Source organism: Artemia sp. Qi Xiang Cuo, chromosome 8 (assembly GCF_049724085.1).
Source record: "Artemia sp. Qi Xiang Cuo chromosome 8, ASM4972408v1, whole genome shotgun sequence".
NCBI classification, from domain to species: Eukaryota; Metazoa; Arthropoda; class Branchiopoda; order Anostraca; family Artemiidae; genus Artemia; species Artemia sp. Qi Xiang Cuo.
Genome location: NC_142801.1, coordinates 52,912,754 through 52,938,513, shown reverse-complemented (window position 1 = coordinate 52,938,513; position 25,760 = coordinate 52,912,754). Strand labels below are relative to the sequence as shown.

Below are 25,760 nucleotides of genomic sequence, written 5' to 3'. Positions count from 1 at the left end.
AACTTTCGAGTAGTCCCCAATATTAAATGGCTGAAATAGACTTATTTGCTTTCGTTTACAATTTTGAAAAAGAAATTAACAAAGACCAGTTTGCGACAGAAAGCTTGATAAATTCTGGTGGTAGCTGAGAACAATATACCAAAGGGGAAAGGGGATCTGGGCCAAATGAAACGCGAACATAAAATTGTGTATTCATAGGAAGGGGTCCATTGGGCGACAGCCCTATATTTTCCAGTCTTTTTTGGACGATGTTTCCTTTTTTGTCTTTGAAGCGTGTGTGTGTGGGGGGGGGGGGGAGTGAGGTGGGACGAATAATCTAATTTCAAAGGATGCCAAATTGTTAAAAATAGTAAATACTAATGTAAGAACAAAGTGAATCTATCACTTGTAGTAGATTTTATTCCAAACAATTTTTCTGGGAGCTCTACCCCTACCTTGCAAACCGAGCGTTGAGTTCGCACCTTCCACTCAGCACTCAATACTTTGATTGGGTCCGTTTTTTGTTGGGTCAATGCCTTTTTGTTGGGTCCGTTATAGGCATCCAATTCGGCCTGAACCTTATACCGATCTTGTTCCACAACAGACCAATCTCCCACTATGGGAGAGTAGGCTGTACCAGAACAAACGTTTAAGTAGAAGAGACCAAGGATATGACAGTAAATCCTAATTCTATAAAGACAAAGTTCTTACAAGGTCACCGACTTGCCCAACAATCCCAAGTACGTTCACTACGCCCAGAAATCACTAAGCTCCCTGGTAGCCTGGTTTCCGGCTCCAACACCCATGTATCCAGGGACCAGCCCACCCTGGCTACAGGCTTGGCTGTATGAGACACACTTAGTCCCTGCCAAGGCCAGGTAAAAGCCCACCGAGACTGTCCAATCTCAGCCACGGAGACACCACTCCCTGAAACTCCTGCAAACAGCCCTGCAGTGGAGTCTTTTTACTAGGAGTGAAGCTGCCTTGAAGCACGACTTATTAGGTAGTGGTAGATCCTCATAGCAAAACAATACCGCACAACCTCTAGGCCTTCCAAAACGGGATTCGGGATCAGCTGTGATTGCGGGTTATTCCTGAAACGTTCTTCCTGAGCACTTGGTCTCCCCCTGGGTAGTCAAGGGGGCTGTCCAGGATCACGCAATATTCATATATTTGGCACTAACTACCAAAACTATCCATTTACTCACATTCAGCCTTTCATTCAAATTATTGAGAGTCCGTTTTATGTTGTTCGTGTATAATGAATAAGAGTCATTATTACTCCCGCCGTTTACCCGTGCTTTGTCAAATTTCTTCACTTTGATATTTAGAGCACTGGGCAGGGATCATAAATTGCTGTTGTATGATACTTTACATGACAGCAATATTACATGTCGTTGTGCCTGAAACAAAAGGCCACATCTGAAATCGAAAATGTGTTATTGCGCTCATTAGAGTCGTCTAGTGGGTCTTCATCCAGTGGGCGAATCCACTTCACAAAAGGAAGCAAACACGACAGTGACGAGGGGCTGCTTAAGTGACACTTAAGAACCTTAGTTCTATTATTAAAGTTCTCACGTCTTATTCTAAACTCTTATAAAACTGCAGATTTAGTTTTTAGTTTTGGGCATGAACATATTATTTTTAAGCAACTAAAAATAAAAATAATTACATTGAAAATGTTTTATTTTAATAAAGATCAAAAGAAATGCCAAAAAAATCACGTAAAGTGGGGAAGCTTATCGCCCATGATTAGATGTCTATCAATTCCATCCTTAGTAATGACACCATATCTAATAACGCCTCCAGAGCTTCCATCCAGATTCATTGCCAATGATAAGCTTTTGACAACCATGTCAACGCATTCGTCTTTGGCCATACCAGGTTTGTAACGGGAATCAACATAGCCAGAAATGTAAGTACTGCCAGAGCCAGCAATCGCAACTGGACGACGAGCCAGCATACCTCCCAAAGGAATGCTATAAACCTTGAACAAAAATAATAATACATGAGCGTAAAACAAATCTCGCGACATTAAACTATCTGATATTCAGAATACATACGATTTTTAAAGAGCAGTTAAAGAGCAGAAGTATTTAGAATTTTTTTTTCTACTTCTAAACAGACATTTTGGCAAACAACCAAATTAAACTTTCCCCGAATTTTTAGAGTTTCTCCGAACTTTCCTTAAAGAAAATTGGGCTCTCCGAAACAAGTTCATAAACACTATCGTTAACGCGAAATACATGTTGTTAATTTTCGTTAAAGTTAATTTTATATTGGAAAAACTCTGAAAAATTAGGGATAGCGAGGGCACTGACTCCAAGTCACAATGAAACTTCTCTAAATCCTGTTTTAACAAAAACATTCTTAATTTGATAGACGAGTAGTATTATTTACTGAACTCTCGAAAATCTTGAATATTGATGTTTTTACATTATTTCAAAAGGTCCAAGAATTTCTATGAAAAAGTGTATCTTGAGACTCGTATTAGATATTGATTTAGAAAATCGATATTGCAGACTGTTGTGTACATGAATATTATATAAAAAGGTTGTACTTTGCGAGTTGATGAGCCCTACCTAATTCCTTAGAGATTTTTCTATTTTATTATCTAGGATTTTGGATAATAAAAAAAACAAAAACGTACTCCTAGCACGGTTCACGATAGAACAGAGATGTTGGCACGAATCGAAAGTTCTGAGTAAAGTAGGAGCAATTTTCCTTTATGTACATGTCCTTCAGTGAAAAATAGCAAAACTTTATTGTTTTTTTTTCTATCATTATACAGGAGTCCCATCCACCCCCATCCTAGTTTTTTAAAGCATTTGGATTTGGGAGGGTGAAAATTTGAAATCGTATCATTGTTTTGGCGGAAATGATTAAAATTATGATTAGTACTAAATCAATTTAAAGGGACAAATCGGATTTTTTTTTCAGTTTTGGTCTGATTTCTTTGTTTGTAATGTATATTGTTAGTTTTAAAGTTAATGAGTAAAACCTTATTTAAGTTTAGCGTGATCTTCATTGTTTTTGCAACAAAAGCCGCCAACGGATAAGGGTTCTCAAGTTTGAATCGATTTAAAATGTACAAAAAACGACATAGAAATACGCATTTTTTGTCTATTCTTAAGCAGAGATATAACAAAAATTTACCATAATTGCACTCCTCCATTGAGAAATGGCAAAACCCTCCTCACAAATCAGATTATTTGGCACGACGCTGTTTGGAAGCTATTAAGCAATAAATGTATGCTAAGCTAGTGTTGCTTCCAATCAGTTGAGAACTTTTGCACCACCATATATCCTACTATACACAATAAAATGAGTTTAAGCTTTCCACTATACTAATCATCTTTAAATACATGCCAATTCAAAAGAAAACAAACTTCAAGTTCTTTTTAGTAGTTTTATCATATTTGGCTACCCTGCACACTGACTCATTTTACCATTCTAGCAAGACAAAATCAATTTTCTGAGTAAAGGCTTTTGCGTCTGGCGGTAATTAATAGAGTGCATTCATGAATGAAAAATTTATCTTTAGCCTTGTTTTATTCTTATGGATTCATTAATGAGGTCAATGGGGCCTTAAATATTGGTGTTTGTGTTTCTTCTATGAAAGAATGTGTCTTTGTAGACTGGCAACTGTAAAAACATTTGGCACTGTCGGGAAGGGATTATAGATACAGTCCACACTCCATAACATGGCATGTGTAGGGCTGGGACTTATGCAGCCCTCTTACCCCAGAAAATCCTAGATTTCTCGAAGTTCTGGGCTTCTCTTATTCAAATTATCCAATAATTTCTTTCATTATTCCCCTTCCCCATCAAGATTTTGCTTATTCCTGGGCAATTATCATTCAAATTATCAAATGAAATTTTCTGTTTTATTATTGGGCACCCCTCAATTGCGTACGTGCCTGGTGCAGGGAATTGTAGTCATATTTGTAGTTTATATGCGCTGGGGTGATTTTTTAGATATTTCTCTCTTGTCTCTTATCATTCTGCAGGAACAATATGCTCCAGAATATATATTTATGTAGGGCATGAAGAGATACTTCAAAGTAAGAGTAGAATTAAAAAATTGTATCATTTGTAATTTATAATTGTAGTTTTGAGATGACAATGGTGATGTAAAAAAATAAATCAATTTCACTCAGAAAATGTATATCCAAGTCTTAACAAAACGTGGTTGCACAATGGGAGGTACTTGGGATGGGACGAAGCCAACAATGTTCCCAAATCGGATACCGATTCTGCCACCGACTTAAGTGCATTCAATTAGGCTACCAATATACTTTCTTTTAACTACAATTAGTGCGTGATTGATGGGTTTGAGGAACAGGGGTGTTACTAGCCAAAATGTTGGAGAGGAGATGAGAGGGGAGCAATAGATTTTACCGACTGGCTGGTCATTTTTATCGACTGTTTTTTGTCAATAATTACCATAATGTCCGTTTCGAATACAATACGTAAAATCACTGCACGAGTCGGTAAAACCGCTGCATTTACCAACTGAGATTTAGACTTCGGTACATATCATGTCACTAATTAAATGCTGTTTATTTAACAAATTGGAAAATTGTGGCACCATCTGTGAAATCACGGCAGGAGTCAGTAAAACTGCTGCGTTTACCGACCAAGTTCGAAATTTCTGTAGATGACATGTCAGTATTTTCGTGGTCTTTATTGAGCCGAACAAAGCATTTTAGCGGCGTCGGAGCGCGCCTCGATTTTATCGACTTATTTTTTTTACTGAGTGACCAAAAATATTGAGGGGGGGGGGGGCCACCCCCTCTCCCCACATACGTGACGGCCCTGTTGAGGACACCCCCCGATAAGAGTTATTTTTTCGCAGTTTTAAGTTTAATAACCTATTGGTTTTATTTTAAAAGTCTACACTGTTCAGCCCATTATATGGAAATAACAGTTTTTTCTATTTTTAAAACAAGATTGGTTTTAGAATCGTTCAGAGATTGAACAAAAATTCTTCAATCCGATTCTAGGAATATCCTGATTCCAATTCATCATCCTATCGCTAGTAAACACCAATCAGTATTTAAAGCCACAAACAAGAATTAATTACTTGAAAAAGTGGCTTGAAAAAAAAGAGAAAAAATCCGTAATAGGTGGAAGAAAAGCTGGGTATATGCAACAGCCAACTTCTATTTAAGAAACCCTGTTAAAGTTTTTTCAGAATTGAGTAAGGATCCCAAAAAAAAATTGATATGAAGAATAAAAAAAGTTAAACTTATGAACAGGTTAGATATTCTGTGATCTACTTTCCAAAGCAATGGTGACAAGCCAGTTGAAGAACTCAGTTTATTTTGTTCACCTAAGCCGCTTTTACTTCCGATTTAAAATCTTGAATGGCTTTGACTTCTAATAAAATAGGTTCCCTTAAACTTGGATGCTGTTATTTTAATACATATATTCAAATATTACCTGTCCTCCTTGAATTTCATCCCATCCAGCACAAATGATCCCAGCCGTTAATTGATCTTTGTAGCTATAGCATATGTCTTGAAAAACCTTAGCAGCATGCTTGACGGGGGGATTCTCGTTTAACTCAATACTACAAAAAAAAACAAAGAAAAATCTTGAATTTTATTTTAAAAGTCTACACTGTTCAGCCCATTATATGGAAATAACAGTTTTTTCTATTTTTAAAACAAGATTGGTTTTAGAATCGTTCAGAGATTGAACAAAAATTCTTAAATCCGATTCTAGGAATATCCTGATTCCAATTCATCATCCTATCGCTAGTAAACACCAATCAGTATTTAAAGCGACGAACAAGAATTAATTACTTGAAAAAGTGGCTTGAAAAAAAAGAGAAAAAATCCGTAATAGGTGGAAGAAAAGCTGGGTATATGCAACAGCCAACTTCTATTTAAGAAACCCTGTTAAAGTTTTTTCAGAATTGAGTAAGGATCCCAAAAAAAATTTGAATATATGAAGAATAAAAAAAGTTAAACTTATGAACAGGTTAGATATTCTGAGATCTACTTTCCAAAGCAATGGTGACAAGCCAGTTGAAGAACGCAGTTTATTTTGTTCACCTAAGCCGCTTTTACTTCCGATTTAAAATCTTGAATAGCGAGTTCTAAACATAAAATTGAAACTTGATCAGATAAATACCAATGAAAAGGTATTTAAGGAAAAGTGATACTGGACATAACTTTTGGGAATTCCCTTGTGTTGGCTGTTGTTTCCTTTCTTAATTATTATTATTTACTTGTTACCCACAATAAAGACAAAGACAACACTGCGGAGTACAAAGAACAAGAAAAGTTACAAACCAGGTGGCTTATATAGCGTTATTTATTGGTCTTTTATAAAGCTTCTTACCCCCTTATAACCAACTATTCTTAAAACTTTTTAATTAAATTTAATTAAAACCGTAAAACTCGAATGGACTTCAACCAACAGTCTAACCATTTTCTTGGCTGTATCATTTACTTCCAAAGTTTGAAGCCCTCCTCTTTTGTTTTATCTGCCATAACTATTATATACCATAACTATATGATTTATATAATTACTTAATATATAATTTATATAATTAAAATATATAATTATATAATAGCTATATATATGCAACTGTACTGTTTTTGGGCAGTATATTATTATAATTCTCTTTATTGTGTACATAATTTAACTTTGGAAAAGAAGCCAAAATTGTCTAATCTATACTCATTGTCAAAAGGCATTCTTATAAGATAAGAGAAATAGAAGTTAGGCAGACATATAGGACATTTGGTGACTCGTTGTTATCACATTAACAAAGATAAGCTAAATCTGAAATACGAAAAGCAAGCAGGTGATCCTAACCTGATAAGGGAAAGGCACTATATTTGGCAGTCTTTGGTTCTGGAAAGAAGCAACATGCCAGAGGTACTTTGTTGCCAAGCATACAACCTCTGAAGATTTCTCGATAAACATCCAGAATTTTTCGTATTGTCTATATGCAGATTAGGCGGCTGCCCTTTGCCAAAAACTTAGTATCAATACAAAACTTTATTTTGAATTGAGGGTGGAACTCCCCTAATCCTGACACGGTAGGTCCAATGGCAGTCAGAATAATTTTATCTGCTATACTTTCTCAGATAGGACTTAGTGTCTAAAGGGATGAAAACAGATTTTATCGGAAGCCAAAACTTAGTACTGCACTACTAGAATCACAGAATCTAGTATCCACCTCCAGCCGAAAACGAAGTGGCCAATGACGGAACAAATATGTATCGGCATCAATTATTCCATTCCAACAAATTAGAAAAATCGCTATTCCAACTTTCTCGAAAATTGAAAAATATAGATATTAGGCTTAGACAGAGGACAGTCAAAGTTTGGTAGCTATCCAATTACATTTTCCTCATTACATTAAACAAAAAATACAAATAGAGATGAAAGATGTTTAGGATGAAAATAACTAAAGAACATTTATGTTGACTGAAATTTTGCGTGAAATTTGACAGCAAAAATTTATTAAACGAAAGAAAAGGTTCTCCATACCTATAGTGATAGCTAAATCTAGAAACAGCCAAATTAAAAAAAGTGAAAATTCATTCACAAATACTTGGCTGGGGCACCAAAACTGTGAAAAATTGTTAACATTTATAATAGTTTGAGGGTAAAATGATAGTAGAAAAGTAGAAATCTTAACAAATGGTATTGCTTGAATTTCTACTGCATAGAGAAAGAAGAAATTTCGCTTGTCAGAAAAAAATTGTAGGCTAACTAGTTTAACAAAAAATGCTTTCAGCGTACGTGAGAATAAATTGTGTCGACACCCAGAGACTTGATAGGATTTCACCAAGGTGAGCGAGAGGGTCCTTTGTTATGCATGAAACGACTGAAATTTATTTTAGACCTTCTTCCTTTTTGGTTGTGGTTTTGGAGTTGAGGCAATTTCACCCTCTTTTTTTCCTGATACTCACACTGGGTGTTTAGAAGTGTATACGAGTCCTTTGTTTCATGATTTGCTTGATTCAACAAACCAATATATGATTTGTCTGTTATTTATTTCATACGAAATTCCACTCAAACACGTGAAAACAAATAAGCTAAACTAACTAGTTAAATTTAACAATGCTCTTTGTCCATGAAAATTAAAACATTACCAATCTGTTAATACCCAACTGTCTTCCTTGTCTTCCCTTACTCTCATTGTTTTATTTTTGTTTTCAAGTAAATGAGGCAAAAGGGGAGACTATTCCTATTTATTATCAGGGGGTCTTCCTCAAGGAGCTATCTTGAGTCTTCTTCTTTCAACTAGTATGTTTCAAAATTTCATGTTTCTCATTCAACGTTTGAACTTTATGCTGAGGACCTGATTATTTGGATGTTTGGATGTCCTCCTTCAAAGATTCATCCAACAGGGCGAATTAGTTCAGATTCTCCTCAGCTTTGGGTTCCCAATCTCAATCAGTAAAACCAAAGCCATCATATTTACGAATTATAGAAGAGATCCTCCCATTCCACTTAAAATACTCTCCAGTGAGATCCTATAATGTGATTTGTGAAGCTACTAAAATAGACTTAAGCCTAGGAATAGACTCCAAAATATTCTGAAAGGAACAAATTAATTCTTTGAAATCTAGTTTCATTCAGAGACTTTGTATTTTAAAAAGACTAACTGGAAGTAAATGGGGATGTCACCCAACACTCGCCTTGGACTTCTGCAAATTATACCCGATTAAAATTAGTACACGAGATCCAATTTTTCTCCATTGGTCCCCATCTACTTGTAAGATCCTTGAATCCTTACAAAATTCTGCCATTAGATCCATGAGACTCCACAAAGATACTCTGCTGTCCAAACTAAAGGTGTTGTCTGGATTAATATCCCTAAGATAAAGAGCCTCCTGTCAAAGAAATAACTATTTCTCAAAATTCCAAGCATATGGCAACAAGCGTGTTGTATATGAACATATTTTTGACCTGAAGTCAGTCTGTCCCAATGCCAATTCATCTTAGAATCAATTTAAACCAGAGGACCCAAATTGGTGTCAACATTCCTCTCATGCATATCCCTTTACTGAAACCCCTCCATGGGAAATGGGCCAGCCGTATTGTCAATGTGATATCTGAGTCCTGTAAATAAAAACCTGATTCACAATCATATGGTGCAGACTATTTTTGCTGAACAGGTTTTAAGACATTATCCTAATTATAATAAAACTTATACAGATGGATATGTCCGTGGTGAGAGAACTGGAGCAGTTGCATGCATTCCATCCCGGGACCTTAATCTTTACTCTCCCCTTCCATTAGAATCGTTCATTTTGTCTGCTGAATTGTATTCAGCAGAGCGCTCTTCTTCCCAACTGGGTGCAACCTAAATGGAGGTTATATTATTCTCCACTATGTCGTATCTGTGTCTCAACAGATGAAACAGTCCAGCACGTCTCGTTTGTTTGCCTGCCACATTCTAAGACATAGTGAGACCATTAGCCTCAAGCACCTCTGTTCCATGGCTAACATACCTAACACTTTCATTGCAATCCTGAATTCTAACCTCTCTCCTCATCATGATAGAATGATATTCAAGTTATCCATTGAAATCCTAAAGAAGAGACATAATTATTAGTGACTACATTGTTGCTGCAAGTATATGATTCTTGATTTACCCCTTTCCTTAATTGGCTGTAATAGAGGTGAAAGAACCCGTCTTTTGTGGTCATGGAGTCCATGGATCTCTTGGTTTATGAAGAAGAAGAACCCTAAGACAACTATACCTTCAAAGCAAAGCTACACCTTTTAAGTTGTGTCATATGTATTCTTTTGACTTAACTAGTAGGATATGTTATCGTACGCAAATCAAGCTTAGAAACAAACCTGTGAAGGTAGAGACGGTATTCAACAATATTAGCAATTGCCTGTGTATCAGCAGCTGATCCAGACCGACAGCAGTAAATATGATCGGTTATTCGCGTTAACTTGTCAGTCACACGGTTGGCAATGTAAGATCTAGAAATAAAATAAAGTCAAACTATGTGGCTTTTAATCCACCAAACACAAAACACTCCTAAAAATCCTATAAATCAAGAACCAAAATAAATAACAAGTCTCAACTTTGGATACATAGCCTCTTGTAATTTAAACAGCTTTCGATTATAAGACCCATGTAATGCACAAAAAAGGCTAATAAACTAAAGTAGAAACAACCGTCCCAATTTCACAAAAAACTGATGATTCGGTAAAAAAGGCAAGCTAAAGGCTAACTCGTGAATCAAGCCGCAGCACTGTGAGCTCTCACAATAAAGCATCACTTAGATATATGGCGCTTTGTGAAAAAAGAACTTTGAGGGGGGGGGGGAGTGATATTGCCAAAGGGTTTTGAGGACATTGGCAGCCATAAGGGAATAGCCGGGCATATAAAACAATTCACAACAGCTTCATCTTTTGTTCATAAATGTTTTTTTTCTTTAAAGAGAGCTGTGATCCAACAGAAGTATCTCATACTGAAAACCAGACACAATCAAGTAAAGTAACTTAATGCAGGTTATTAGTAAAAGCGTTCTGCTGCTTAATATAGTAAATATCTTTTAACTTCTTATTTGCACTCAGTGACAATTTTCAGGTATGAAAAGACCACTACTTCTATAACTACCAGGCTGCAAAGATGGTACTATTCTTCTGACTTTCATATTTTACATATTGATTATCCTCATTACAATCCTTATCAAATATTGTAGTATGTATTAGCACCAGGAAGAGGAACACTGGTTGTATGGCTTTGAAAATCTAATAATTTATGGCCGAATTTATTAAGATCTGAGCCAGTTACTTTGGTCAAACTGATTGACTCACTCAAAAAACATTAAAAAAGAATGGCAGTAAAAAAAAAAAAAAAAAAAAAAAAAAAAAAAAAAAAAACTGCTTAAAAATTAGAAGTTAAAATGAATCCAATTGTAAAACTGTATAAGTTTGGCTGAAGATCAAATTTGAATGAAGCAAAACCATTAAAAAAATATAGCGATGGAGCAGGATCAGTAGAATAGTGGATATACTGGCTGTAAAACTAATATAATGACCAAATTCTCTGACATCAAATGAGCTGTTGAAGAGACCAGAATCAGCTACAAATGTGATGGAGAATAATTCAGAACAGTAAATATATGAACTAGTGTGTTTCATGCAACAGAACAGCCATTCTCATTAATGAAGAGAAATCCAAATAAACATGTTAAATCACTTGGTTTGGATACACATGCACAAAAAAAAGAAGTAAAAAGTACAATATCCTCCCTTTCCTGTCTAAAGGACATCCCCATGGCTATCAGTCTGTTTCTATTAAAATTTTACTGAACACAATAAGTAGCCAACAAGGGGTAATACCCTCTCCCCTTTTCCTTTCTTAGATGCACCTCAACAGGTGCCAGTCTGTTTCAACCAAAAATATCCCCAAACAGCAAAAAGTACAGGGGGCAATAAAAACCTAGTATCCTTTTTGATACCCCTAAAATTTTTACAATATATGTCTGAAAACCACACACACAACACACAATGTACTGATATCCTTAAAAAAACATACAGAACAAAGGATTGCATGCTTTTGAGCTGTTATGAACCACCTTTCTCCATCAAACAAAATCAATAATTTTAAAGCTTATAGCTAGCATATTAAAGAAAATGATTACCTATTAGTCCCGTGATTGCCTATACTAGTCCCAATAGATATGGAAGAGCTAATGGTGTGGGTACCAACAAGGCATAATTCTATTTCTCATATAAGTTTGTGGTTTCAGAACTGTCAGAAGAATATAGTTAATAGAGGCTAAGGCCATTGCTAATTCCAATTTAGGAAAGAAACTAAAAATGAATATATGAGGAATACATACCCACTTGAGGTTCTTGAGTCTGCTCCTATGACAACACCACCATCAAATTCAACAGCTATGAGAGATGTCTGAAATGAAATTCATGCTTATATATATCTCCACATAGGAGAAGAAATAGAGAGAATTAATAGAAACATCTTTTCATTACAGACTGTGTAAAACAATGTTAGAATATATAGAAAAGTCTGACCTTTGCACAAAGATAAGAACTGAGAAATAACTAATACTGCTAATTAGGTTCACTTACCTAGCAAATGAAAGAATTTTTTTCAATTCAGTCACTAATATAGTAATATCCAAGCAGCCTTGTTTTTTTTTAACTAATTGTAGATACTGGTGAGTGGCTTGTTTCAATTTTTAATTCTGCTAGCTTTCATTTTATTGTTTTTTTTTATGATTCTCTGCATTGTTTGGTTTTAAGGTTTTTTAACTCTTTCAACTGTGATTTTTATTTGTTTTTTTTTCTGTTTGCTTTCTGGGTTGTCTGTTTTCATCATATCACATTTTTGTTCAGAAGATGGGGACATGTTTCCTTCTAGTTTTCTCTTATAGTACTGAAGAGTCTCTCTTATAGCACTGAAGAAGAGAGGCAGCTGTTTTTCACAATATCTGTTTTGTTTTGTCCAGTATTTTCTCTGGCCTTATAAAAGCCACTTCTTGTTTTTCTTTTCTATGATTTTTTATTCTTTCTTATAGCACGTCAATTATCTACATCTAATTATCTACATTTCAAAATTATCTACATTACTAAAGAATTTTTCTACCAAACAAATTCTTGATATAAATCAAATCAATATCTAGAACCATGAAATAAGCATGCATCAAGGATTTGTATTGCTATTGTCCTGCTTTACAGGCCTGTTTCAAATGTCTTTCAGTGTCACCAACTTGAAACAAGCTTGTATCAAGGATTTGCATTGCCATTGACTTGTTCTATAACCATGTTTTAACCACTTTTCAATGTTGATGACTTGAATAAGGAAGTACCTGCATATTTTCCAAGTATCAGACTTGAAACAAGCATAAACCCATGATTTGTCTAGCCATTGGCTTGTTTTGCATGCTTGAAAAAAGCTTAAATCAAGAATTTGCCTTGCTATTGGAAACTTGTTTTAAGCTTGTAACAAGCCAAAAGTTGGCCAACTGGCAGGCTTTAAGTAAGCTTGTTTGAGGTTTTTTCCTTGACTTGACTTACAAGTTGGAAGCTCATTTGCAAACTGCTTGACAGGTAACACACATAACTAATACCTTGCAAAAAAAATAAAAATAGCCTAATGCCAAACCCACAAACTCAACAGGTTTTTATGTACAGGCTAGGGCACTATCTAGTCCTATTAGTAGACAGTAGGACACAATCATGACAGCCATAATTACTGTACAGTTAATGTTACTTTTAGAACAGAAATCAAAAAGGAAAAGAAATATACCATTTAGTGCTCTTTCTAAATATAATAAATGCTGCCACCACAACCTCCATCTGCCCTGTAGCAGCATGTCAATGTGAAACAATAGGAATAATTAGATAAATGAATTAGTTAAAAACAATGGAAAACCACAAATTAAAATCTAAGGACCAATGAAAATCTGATTAATAAAACTTTTTTAATATTATAAGTTAAAAATTTCCTTGTAGTTTTGTCTGTAGTCTAAGGCTATACCTTGCCCTATTACGGGGGTGGGTTGCAATTGTCATGGTAGCAGCAACTGGATCTGGGAACAGTGTTAGATGGGAAATTTAATGCTAAAATGCACTCCTTCTCACTAATGGGCCCAATAAAGCCCTAGGCTACATACAGAATTACAAGAAACATTATAAATATGAAATTCTTACTTCATAATATGCAGAAAGTTTATATTATTCAGATAATGATGATGACAAAGATAGATGATGTTTTCTTCTGTTTTTATTCATGTATATTTACAAAACTCTTTTTATTATTTCACAATGACATGATGGTACAGACCAGGTTAAGAACAAATCCCTTTCAAACAGTTTGTGGTAACAAACTGTAAGGAGCAACCCAGCTAGTAACCAAAACTCTAAAAAATGGAATTTTGATACCAATATATATATCAAAAGAATTGGCTTATTATGCTGATTCCAAAAATATATAAGTTTCATTAAGTTTTGTTTAACTTGTCAAAGACAACAAACCTGAGAAAATTTGTCTGATTTTTGAAGATAAGGGGAAACTCAACCTAAAAATCATAGAATCTTAATGAAAATCCCACCATTGGGTTAATTGTATCTGAGAAACCTGTTGTAGAGATTTCAAGCACCTATCTCCAAAATACGAAATTGTGTATTTTTTGGCAGAAGAAAGATCCTGGATGCATGTTTATTTGTTTGTTTTATGATCCCAGGGGTGATCATATTGACTCAGTGGTCCTAGAACACAAGAAGTGGGCTCATATGAATAAACTAAAAGTTCTAGTGCCCTTTTTAAGGGACCAAAAAGATTAGAGGGCAACTAACCCCCCTTTTTCTTCAAAATCCTCTGACTAAAATTTTGAGATAGCCACTTTGTTCAGCATAGTTGAAAAGTCAAGTAACTATACCTTTTGCAATCACAGGCCCACCACAGCCACTGGGGAAAGGTCTTTAAGTTATAAATTTGCCCATTGTTTATATATAGTATTTGTTATTGGGAAGTATGCATACATTTTCAGGAGGGGGATTTTCCATGGGGAGGAAGTTTCCAGGGGTTGAATTTTTCAGGAGAAATTTAACAGCATGCAAGTTTGACATAATTCCTATACAAAATTCTTCTTATATCTTGCTTTTTCTTTGCTGACTCAATGTTACATGTGGAGTTGTTAAGGGTAATTGCCCAGGATAAATTTTCACCAGGATTGAATTGTCTGGAGGATATATCCATGGAGAGGAGGGATTTTTCCATGGAGGTAGATATTTTCTTCTATTATTTGAAAAACAACCAGATATTAAATAACAAAAAAAAACTTTTTTTCAACTGAAAGTAAGGAGCAACATTAAAACTTAAAACAAACAGAAATTATTATGTATATGGGAGAGGTTGTGTCCTCCTTGACATGTTGCTCTTTATGCTAAAGTTTGAACTTTGTCGCAATTCTTTAACAATGACTCCTGAAACAAATGGTTTGTGCATTTAGAATAATAAGAAGCTTTTTTAAAAGTACTAAAATACTTTAGTGTACAGAGTGAGATGTTGAGAAGCAGGCAACCCCCCTCATATACATAATATTTTCTGTTTGTTTTAAGTTTTAGAGTTACTTCATACTTTCAGTTGAAAAAACTTGTTTTATTATTTAATTTAACAAAGAGATGAAATGATTCACATAATGAAAAACAACTGAGTAATATGTTATTTAGGCCAATATCTGTCCTTTCTAGAGGAGAGGGGGGATATAATTTTCATAGTAGCAGTAATTACTTTTGAAAAGTATTGGTTGGGGTATAAAATGATAATAGTCTTTTACTATTATAGCATTTCTTTCATTAAAGTTCTAGAAGAGGGCTTTTTGTTATCTGGGAAGGCAGTTTAGTTAGGTAATTCAAGCATACAGGAATAAATAAAATACACCATAAGAAGGTGTTTTTAAGCTATATCTCTACCCTTTCCTTATTTCTAGGGCTTACAAGATTGATTAGTTCTATAGCTACACTATCTAAATTTTGAAAATAATAGGTTATATCAAAATCTTGGATTTTTAATTTCAATCCTCTGGGTCTAACTTTTGAAAACATGATTCCTATGATCTCAGCAGGATTTTCTATAGCAACATTTTGTTGCTCCATGTTTAAGCAATAGTTCTACAAATATTTAAAACTTAATGAATCAGGACTGAGCAAAGGCATGAAGCTGTAAACCCTTTCCTTGTGCCTTTTTGGAGTTGCAGATCTATTTTTGAAGATTTCAGTTTGTAGATAACAGCTATCCAAGGCCATAGCAAAACACTTGCTGCATCTTTTATCTGTACAAAATGAACTTGCCTCTCTGTCAGATATTTGTATATTTAGTATGTTATGTATATATGATTGAAAGTAAAAAATGTCCTTTAGAAGGGGAAGGGTTGGAGGCAGATACCTCAAAATTCTGGTATACTGATATTACATGAACATATCTAAAGGAGACATGTTAATACAAAAAATAGTACCATTGGATTCCAATTTAATACTATTTCCAAATATCATAGGCACTTTTCTGAGTGACCCCCCCCCCTTCTGATGTTCCCAGGTTGGTGGTTTCTGCGGGGGAGAGGGGGTATTTTCTGGGGGAGTATTCGCCGGGGGGGGGGGGTGGTTATTCGCCTAGAACCCCCCCAGTTATAGCCCCCAAATAAAATAATTAACTGGTGTTTTGCATCTCTTAACACTTTGTATTCCTTTGTTTTTAAGTCTATCAACCTATCAAAAGCATTCATCCAACCTTATTGCAAAATAATTTAAGATAAGTTAGATATCAATAAATCTTTTAGTATACTCATTTTGAACAATTTTTTTGTCATGGTTTTTTTGACCCCTCAAAACTATTGGACCCAAATCTGATTCTAAAAGAATTTCAGATCTATTGGATATCAAACATTTAAACATTGTTAAAAATGATCACTATTTAAAAATATTTAAACATGACCTGTCTGAATTCTGAAAAAAAACCCTTAATTTTGGGGTTTTGATCTCTTATTTACTGGATTTAGCCTTTGAAAATATGATTGTTTTCAGGAGAATTTTAAGTATTACCAAGCGTTTTTTCCTAAATTTGGTAAATAAGGTTATAGATCTTTAAAACCCTATAAATTGGGGTTGAGTAAAGGTATGAGGCTCAAAACACTTTTCTACTGCCTCATTTGAGCAGAAGATCTATTTTGCAAGGTTTAACCTTTATAATTCAAAGATTTTTAAAAGGTCAGTTCTCTTTAGAGGGAAAGGAATGGAGGTGGATGCTTCGAATTATCTTAACAGGAGATCATTTTAGCTTTTGATGCTTTCCTGAGAGTTTTATTCACCCAACTCAACTACATTCCTTGACAGCAAAAAGTCCCAAAACTAGAATTTAACAACCTGTCAAGTAGACAAATTTCTAAGACTTAAAAATCAGAAGAGGGTTAACTATATAGGTTTCAATTGTAGTGGATGTTGTTTATAGAGGTCCCAGTGCTCTGTATGTTTTGGACTCTGAATCTAATTTGGCTGCCATGCTGTCTCATGTGATGTCCAAATTTGCCAGCTTTGATCTTGTCCTTAGGGGGGGGGGGGGCTTTAACCTTCCTGAAATCCCATGGATTGATGGATCTGGTTTTTGTAATAGAGATTCTCCTTTTTGTCTACCCTCTCTGATAATTCTCTCTGTCAAACAATCTCATAACCAACTTGTTTCAGGGAAGGTCAAGTCTCCAACACTCTTGATCTGGTTATTCTCAGTAACCCTGACCTTCTTATTAAGAAGGTAAAAACCACACCTGTTGGTAATAGCAACCATGCAGTAATTATTTCAGAGTTATGTCTGCCTACCAAACAACCTTCCTCTAAGCAACAAAAATATGCAAACTACAAAATAGTCTCTGAAAAATTTGTCAATGTCAACTGGAAAAAACTTATTACAGATGATATTGAGGAGAATTGGTCAAATGTAAAAACGGAAATTCTAAATGTTGAAAAGTCATGCATCAGAATTTTTCTGACAAAACAAGCAAAAAGTTTACCTTTTGTAACTACTAAAGTAAGCAGGCTAATCAATAGAAAACACAGAGCAGGGAACCGCTATAGAAAAAATAAGACCACAGAAAATTATCAAGTCTTCAAATCATTTTGTAATCAAACAACAAACCAAATAAAAGAGTTGAAGAAAAACTGTTTGAGGAAAAACTAGCTGAGGAAGTTAAGGATAACCCTAAATCTTTCTGGCATTATGCCACTCAAAAATGTAGCAGCAGACACACAATCCCAGATAACCTGCATAATAGTAAATCAGTTGCTGATCCTGAGCTGAAAGTTGAAATTTTCAACCAATTTTTTCATCCAGCTCCAGTATTGTATATCCTACACCTCCTTTATATGATGTATTTCATATGATGGAACCAATTCTGATTACAAATACATGGGTTCTAAAGGAACTTACATCCCCCAAACTGAATAAGTCTGCTAGTCCAGATAGCATTCCTTAAATTACCTTAAATCGCATTGTCCAGCAAAATAAGGAAAAAATCCTGTAGAGTTGCTGGTCAGTGATGATGGGGAGCCATTGGTTTGGCAGTGTCCCACTCTGTTTTCCATGTTTGTTGGACTAATTCTTATCAACGGCGATCTTGAATGCATCAACAGAGGAAGTGGTGATAGCTGCATTGTGAAGACTGTTCCAGGGGGCCACCACTCTATTTGAGAAATAGTGGTTGCAGAGTCTGCTGTGAGCTCTCTTCTGAAGCAGCTTCTTACTACGCCCTCTTGTCCTGGATGATTTGTCAAGTTGGAAAGGCTTCTAAGAAGAGGAATCAGAATGCAGTAGCTTGTAAGCCATGATGACATCACCCCTCTGTTGTCTGTAGGCACTAACATCCCTGCTCTGGATCCTGTATTTTCATTATTTGTGAAATCAATGTGTTCAGTTATTTGATGACTCTGGTAATCATATTCTTTCTTCCTCAATGCATGTTCTGATTGGAGTTCCTCAGGGAAGTCAGAAGTGTCTTGGGTCCTACACTATTTAATATCCTAATCAATGACGCTCCTTCCATTATCAGCAGTAAATCAAATCTTTATGCATATGACCTGAAGCTTCTTGGAACAGCTTTGTCCTGTAAAGATCCTTCCCTGCTACAAAATAATCTTCAACTGCTGGGTCAAACTAAAGTGATATCTGGCATGCAAGAGCTTTCCTACCCAGTAAGACTATCAAAGCTGAATCTCCCTACACTTGTTTACAGGAGAAATAGAGAGGATGCCATTTTAGCCTATAAGTTGTTGAGAGCTATTGTTCTCCCAGCATTATTCCCTACTGTTGGTACCAATTCAAGGACTAGAGTTTGTCACCTGAAACTTGTCAAGCAGTCTACAATATCTAGAGTCTGTACTAAATTCAGTAAATTTTTGGCAGTTCATATTATTGACTTACAAAAAAAAGTGCCACACTACTTGATGCCTTTCTTATGCTCTTTACAAATATAATAATCATTTTTGTTGGAAATGAATTTTACCCCCCACCCATATATACCAATTCAGGGTATGTATTTGCACATTAGATGGGGTTGGGGTAAAGTTTGAACTTACCTCTCATTTGCATCAGAAATAAACTTTATCCCCCCCCCCCCGAATGTGCAAATACATACCCTAAATTGGTATATACAGGGGTGGGGGTAAAATTTATTTCTAACAAAAATAATTGTTATATTTGGAGAGAGCATAAAAAAAAAGGCATCAAGTACTATGTTTACTTTATTTGTAAGTCAATAATATGAACTGCTAAAAATTTACCCTAGATTCTTCTTAACATATATTGTCAACAATTAGAACAAACTACCTAATGAAACAGTTACTGCTGAATCTGTTGATGTTTTTAAACTAAGGCTAGATGCTGAGTGATCCTCCAGAGAGAATAAACTCAATTGGGATGCTTCTGAACATGGAAGACCCCCTGGTCACTAGTGAACCTTGTATACAACTAGTCATCATTCCAGAGCTCTACAAGGAGAAATCCTTAGATTGCTCCTAGCTGAAATTTAAGGTATATCCTACCTACCTAGGGTAGCCTATGTTTTTGGGGACTCCCACCCTTTGACTATTGGAAAAAATTACTTTATAAGCTTATATAGAATGGTACTATCCAATCTCCTTATAATTAAAAACATTTTAGTCATCTACTTGGAAAATTTGGCCCATCTGTATAGGAGAAATATATATTTGCCAACTAGTTGACAATAAATGTTGCCCCAACAAAACTTTTATTTTCTAACTAGTTGACTAATAGCTTCTCCCCAGCAACACTTAACTTTGCCAAATAGCTGGAAACCAGCATTGCCCCAGAAAAGAATTCATTTTCCAACTAGTAACTTCTCCCCTTGCAGGAAGTTTCTGTTTCCTTTAAATCTTTCTTTATGACATCCTCTCACCCCAGATAAGGACAAACTACTTTCCTTTTAGCCCTAGATAGTTGGCCAAAAAGGCAAATCTTTGGTAATCTATCATCCTTTGTCTGCAGAATGTGCCCTAGCCATCTCAACCTTTCTTTCATTATAGCCCTAGAAAGCAGGATTGAACCATATTTTTTGTACAGGATACTGTTTGAAATATGGTCAGTCAGCCAGATACCCAGAACAATTTGTAGGCAATTTTTATTGAAAACATCTAGCAAATTGTTATCACTTTTTGGAATTTTCTTTTAGGTTTGTATATATTGATGGGATAATCAGGGAGGGAGAGTTGCTTTCTTGTCAGGATAACAATTAATATGCTGAAAAAGAGCATGAAATAAGAACATTGTTATTTCTATTTTATTAGCCTACCATATTTTTTTAGAAGTACTGCTAAACTGAAATTTTACCATTATTTGGAAATTTGACTAATTTACCCTTCTATTCTTAGAAATGTGTGCACTCACAGTTTCAAGTAGCCCAGCATATAATAAATAGGCTAGGGTGAAAGCCTATTGAAAAGGGGATTCTACCATTTGAGTATTGGAAAAAAAAATACTTTATAAGCTTACATAGAATGTTACTATCCAATCTCCTTTCAACATCATTTTTATACAATCCTAAAAAGGGCTTATCCCAGATTTCCCGCTCAATCATTCAGACTATCTGTCTTGGCTTTTTCTAAAATTAGCCATCTCTTGATGCCTACTGCAAAATACTTCAATTCATGTGTTGCTGGAAACAAACATTGCCCCAGAAAATAATTCATTTTCCAACTAGTTGACTAGTAACTTCTCCCCATCAAAACTTTATTTTTCCAACTAGTTGACTAATGACTTCTTCCCAGTGAAACTTGATTTTGCCAACTAGCTGGAAACAAACATTGCCCTGAAAAACAATTCATTTTCCAACTAGTTGACTAATAACTTCTCCCCAGCTACACTTAAATTTGCAAACTAGTTGACAATAAATGTTGCCCCAGCAAAACTTTCATTTTCAAACTAGTTGACTAATAACTTCTCCCAGCAAAACTTAATTTTTCCAACTAATTGACTAATAGCTTCTCCCCAGTAAAACTTAATTTTGCCAACTAGCTGGAAACAAACATTACCCCAGAAAACAATTCATTTTTGAACTAGTAACTTCTCCCCTCATAGAAAGTTCCCTTTTCTTTTAAATCTTTCTTTATGACATTCTCTCACCCAAAACAAGGACAACTTGCTTTTCTTTTAGCCCTAGACAGTTGGCCAAAAAGAAAACTTTTGGCAATTTGTCATTCTTCATCTGCAGAATGTGCCCTAGTCATCTCAACCTTTCTTTCATTATAGCCCTAGAAAGCAGAATTGAACCACCTTTTTTGTACAGCCTACTGTTTGAAATATGGTCAGTGATCCAGGTACTCAGAACAATCTATGGGCAATTTCTACACTAAACATATAGCAAATTGTCATCAACATTTTGGAATTTTTGTTTAGCTTTGTAAATATTGATGGGATTATCAGGGAGGGAGGGTTGCTTTGTTGTCAGGATAACAACTAATATATTGAAAAAGAGCATGAAATAAGAACATTGTTCTTTTATTTTATTAGCCTACCATATTTTTGGAGGTGCTGCTAAACTGAAATTCTACCATATTTGGAAATTTGACTAATCTATCCCTCTATTCTTAGAGATGTTTGCACTCACAGTTTCAAGTAGCCCAATCTATAATAAATAGGCCAGGGCAACGGCCTATTGAAAAAATAAAGTTTTGTTGAGGAGAAGTTGCTAGTCAACTAGTTGGAAAATGAATTGTTTTCTGGGGCAATGTTTGTTTCCAACTAGTTGGCAAATTTAAGTGTTGCTGGGGAGAAGTTATTAGTGAACTAGTTGGATAATGAATTGTTTTCTGGGACAATGTTTCTTTCCAGCTAGTTGGCAAAGTTGAGTTTTGTTGGGGAGAAGTTATTAGTCAACTGGTTGGAAAATAAAAGTTTTGCTGGGGAAACATTTCTTGTCAACTAGTTGGCACATATAGATTTCTCCTATAGGGATGGGCAAAATTTTCCAACTGAATGACAAAAATATTTTTAATTATAAGGAGATTGGATAGTACCATTTTATATAAGCTTATAATCTAATTTTTTCCAATAGTCAAAGTGTGGATATCCATGTTTTTGGCCCTGAATTCATTAACCTATTGAAAGTTTCATTTTCCTTACCTCTTTCTAAAGACAGAAAAAAGTAGCTTGTCTAGAATTTTACTGATTTTGGCCCTGGATTCATTACTGAAAGTTTTATTTTCCTAACCTAGTAACTTTCCAAGATAGCAAAAAGTAGCTGGTCTAGAATTTTAGGTAGCCTAAATTTTTCATTATTTGCATTATTGACTTATGAATAAAGTAAACATACCACTTGGTGCCTTTTTTATGCTCTTTCCAAATATAGTAATCATTTTTGTTGGAAATGAATTTTACCCCCACCCCTGTATAGGCCTATACCAATTTAGGGTATATAGCCTATTTGCACATTAGAGGGAGGGGAAAATTTTATTTCTGGTGTAAATGGGAGGTAAGTTTAAACTTTACCCCACCCCCCTAATGTGCTAATATATACCCTGAATTGGTATTTAGGGGTGGAGGTAAATTTCATTTCCAACAAAAAGGATTATTATATTTGGAAAAAGCATAAAAAAAAAGGCCAAGCCAAACACAAGCCAAACAAACCAGCGTAACATGGAAAAAGAAACCCAAAACTCTACCTTTCCTCACCCCAAAAATCAAGAAACTACGCAACAGGAAGAAAAAACTTTGGGAGAAGTACATGAAACAAAAGACTACAGCTTTGTACGAGCAGTACAAAACTGCAAGGAACCTCCTCAGAAAAGAAACTAGAAAACTGACCTCAAACTACGAAGAACGACTGGCCAAAAACGTCAAGGAAAACCCAAAATTATTCTGGAAATACATCTCCCATAAGAAGCCAGGCAGACACACTGTACCAGACCTGGTAAGCAACAACTCTTTATCCTCTTGCCCCTCTGAAAAAGCAAACCTGCTTAATCAGCAGTTTGCCTCAGTGTTCTCCATGGATGGCCCCCAATCAACCCCCCCACCAGCAGAACAGGCTCACACTCCCTTCCCGATGGTACACTCACCAGTCACAATCGAAGAAGTAACCAAACAGCTAAAGGACCACGATCCCAAAAAAACGACGGGACCTGATGGTCTCAGCCCATGACTGATGAAGGAATTAAGCCCTGCAATATCAGCCCCACTGGTAAAACTATTCAATCTGTCGCTTGCACAAGGAAAGCTTCCTGGGGACTGGAAGAAGGGAATAGTCATCCCAATTCATAAGAAGGGTAGCAAAACTTCTGCAGCAAACTACAGACCTATCAGCCTTACATGTGTGGCATGCAAGGTCATGGAGAGAATCATAAACAAGCGTATCATTAACCATCTTGAGGCCAACTCACTTATCAGCAGTAGTCAGCATGGTTTTCGCTCAAAGAGATCGGTGGACACAAACCTTCTTGAGTCATATAGTCTTGTAACTGACCTACTAGAGAGAGGATTACCTGTGGATATAATATTGTTGGACCTAGCCAAAGCATTTGACAAGGTTTGTCACCGATACCTCATTCACAGGCTACTTACTCTATCTGTTAGTCCACAAGTGGTCAGTTGGACAGAGGACTTTCTGAGGGACAGAACACAGCAAGTGAAAGTGATAACTGGACCAAATAGCCATGTCCTTTCTGGCAAAATCAAAGTCACTAGTGGGGTTCTCCAGGGCAGCGTCCTGGGCCCCACCATGGTTAACATCTACATAAAGGAGCTACCCCTCATCACCAGCAACAAAACCACCCTATATGCGGATGATTCAAAACTCATAGGTCCTGCCAACACCTCTTCTTCCATCCAATCCCTCCAAATTGATCTCAACCACATGTGCTCCTGGGTCAAAAGATGGCTGCTGGAATTCAACGCAGAAAAATGCAAGGTCATACACTTTGGACACAAAAACCCCAAACATCAGTACCTCATGACCCAAAATTCTGGAAGTCACCACACAATTGAGCATGTCCAGGAGGAGAGTGACCTTGGCGTCATCGTTGACTCCCGGTTGAAATTCAGCTCCCACTCACAAAAAATCTCAGCCAATGCTAGTAGAGCCTTAGGCATCATCAAACACAGCATCACCAGTAGGAGTAAACACGTAATCACCAAACTCTACAAAGGATTAGTAAGACCTAGACTGGAGGTGGGGACGATACTGGCCACCTCTCGATTCAAAAAGGACAAGGCAGTTCTTGAGCAAATCCAACGAAGGGCCACTAAGATGATTGTCGGCATGGGAAACAAGACATACAGTGAACGGTTGAAGGAACTCAACCTCCCCTCCTTAGTATACAGATGGAAACGTGGAGACATGATCCAGGCACACAAACTCCTCTCAACCAATCGAGAAAATGAGATCCTGGAGATCGACACCTCCCACAAAACACGAGGACACCTTAGACGAATCCGCAAACATCACGCTACAACTGGAGCAAGATGCAATTTCTTCTCGAATCGGATTGAGAACCTCTGGAATGACCTCAAGGAGGACACTGTTGCTGCTGAATCAACAGATGCTTTCAAACGCCATCTGGATGCTGAGTGGAAAGATACACCATGGAAGTTTGACTGGGAAGCACCAGAATCTTCCACCAGAACTTAACCAACTACAACAGTCATCATAAGGAGTGATTCAACAGGATCGAAAGTCCTTATTTCACTCCAAGCTGTGATTTAAGGTAGGTAATTAAGGTAATATCCACTTTATTCATAGGTCAATAATATGAATAACAAAAAAAAATTTTATGAATTTTACCCATCCCCCTTATTTCCCACAGGTTTTTAGTGCCAAATAAAGTCAACATTTAATGAATGGTAAATTTTGACCAAATCATATTATTGACTTATGAATAAAGTGCATATACCACTCAATGCCTTTTTATATGCCCTTTCTAAATATAATAATCATTTTTGTAGGTAATGAATTTTACCCCCACCTCTATATATATATATATATACCAATTCAGGGTAGCCTATATATTTGCACATTAGGGGGGTGGGGGACAAATTTTATTTCTGATGTAAATGGGAGGTAAGTTTAAATTTTACCCTACCCCCCTAATGTGCTAATATATACCTTGAATTGGTATTTAGGGGTGGGGGTAAGATCTATATTTGTAATCAGCATAAAAAAGGCATCAAATTGTGTAGGCTATTCACTTTATTCCTAACTCAATAATATGATTTGGTAGATATTTACCAAAAAGGCATCAAGTGGTATATTCAATTATTCAAAAGCCAATAATATGATTTGGTAAAAATTTACCTAATGAACAAGTCAAATCAGCAAACTTCTGTAGGCAAACTAGCCTAGGGCTACATAGCCTACAACCCTATTGAAGGGGAATGAGATGCAACTGCAGCAGCAATGATTGTCATGTTTAGAAAGAGCATTGGAAAGCAAATGTTATATTTCTTTTTTCCTATCTGATTTACATTCTATAAGTCACCCTAGCCAAATAGGCCTAAAAATGCCACTGGTTCAGGGCTATCATCCTAGGCTAGTATTTGGCTGTCACTGGATATTTATTAAGAAGTGGGACTAAAAGGTTCGCACCCCCATGCTGACTTTCCCATAAAAATCAATTTGGTTGACATCCTTATAACTATTAACCACTTCCATTATTTCCTGAGATGATTCAACAAATATTAATTATACGCCTTCTTCTGGAAATATTGATTAGTGTTCCGAACAATGCTTTCACGCCAGATAACCAGATAAACGAATAACGAA

General features: G+C 35.8%; 1 protein-coding gene across 1 annotated transcript; it reads right to left on the bottom strand.

The window, feature by feature from the left end:
- Positions 1-1,647: 1,647 nt before the first annotated feature.
- Prosbeta1 (proteasome beta1 subunit) lies at positions 1,648-25,716 on the bottom strand. The gene is made up of 5 exons (XM_089093585.1): positions 25,584-25,716; positions 11,823-11,890; positions 9,817-9,948; positions 5,425-5,554; positions 1,648-1,966 (listed from the first exon to the last, which is right to left on the bottom strand). The coding sequence occupies exons 1-5, from the start codon at positions 25,647-25,649 to the stop codon at positions 1,700-1,702; spliced, it is 663 nt and encodes a 220-aa protein (XP_088949711.1). The 5' UTR covers positions 25,650-25,716; the 3' UTR covers positions 1,648-1,699.
- Between the last annotated feature and the right edge of the window lie 44 nt (positions 25,717-25,760).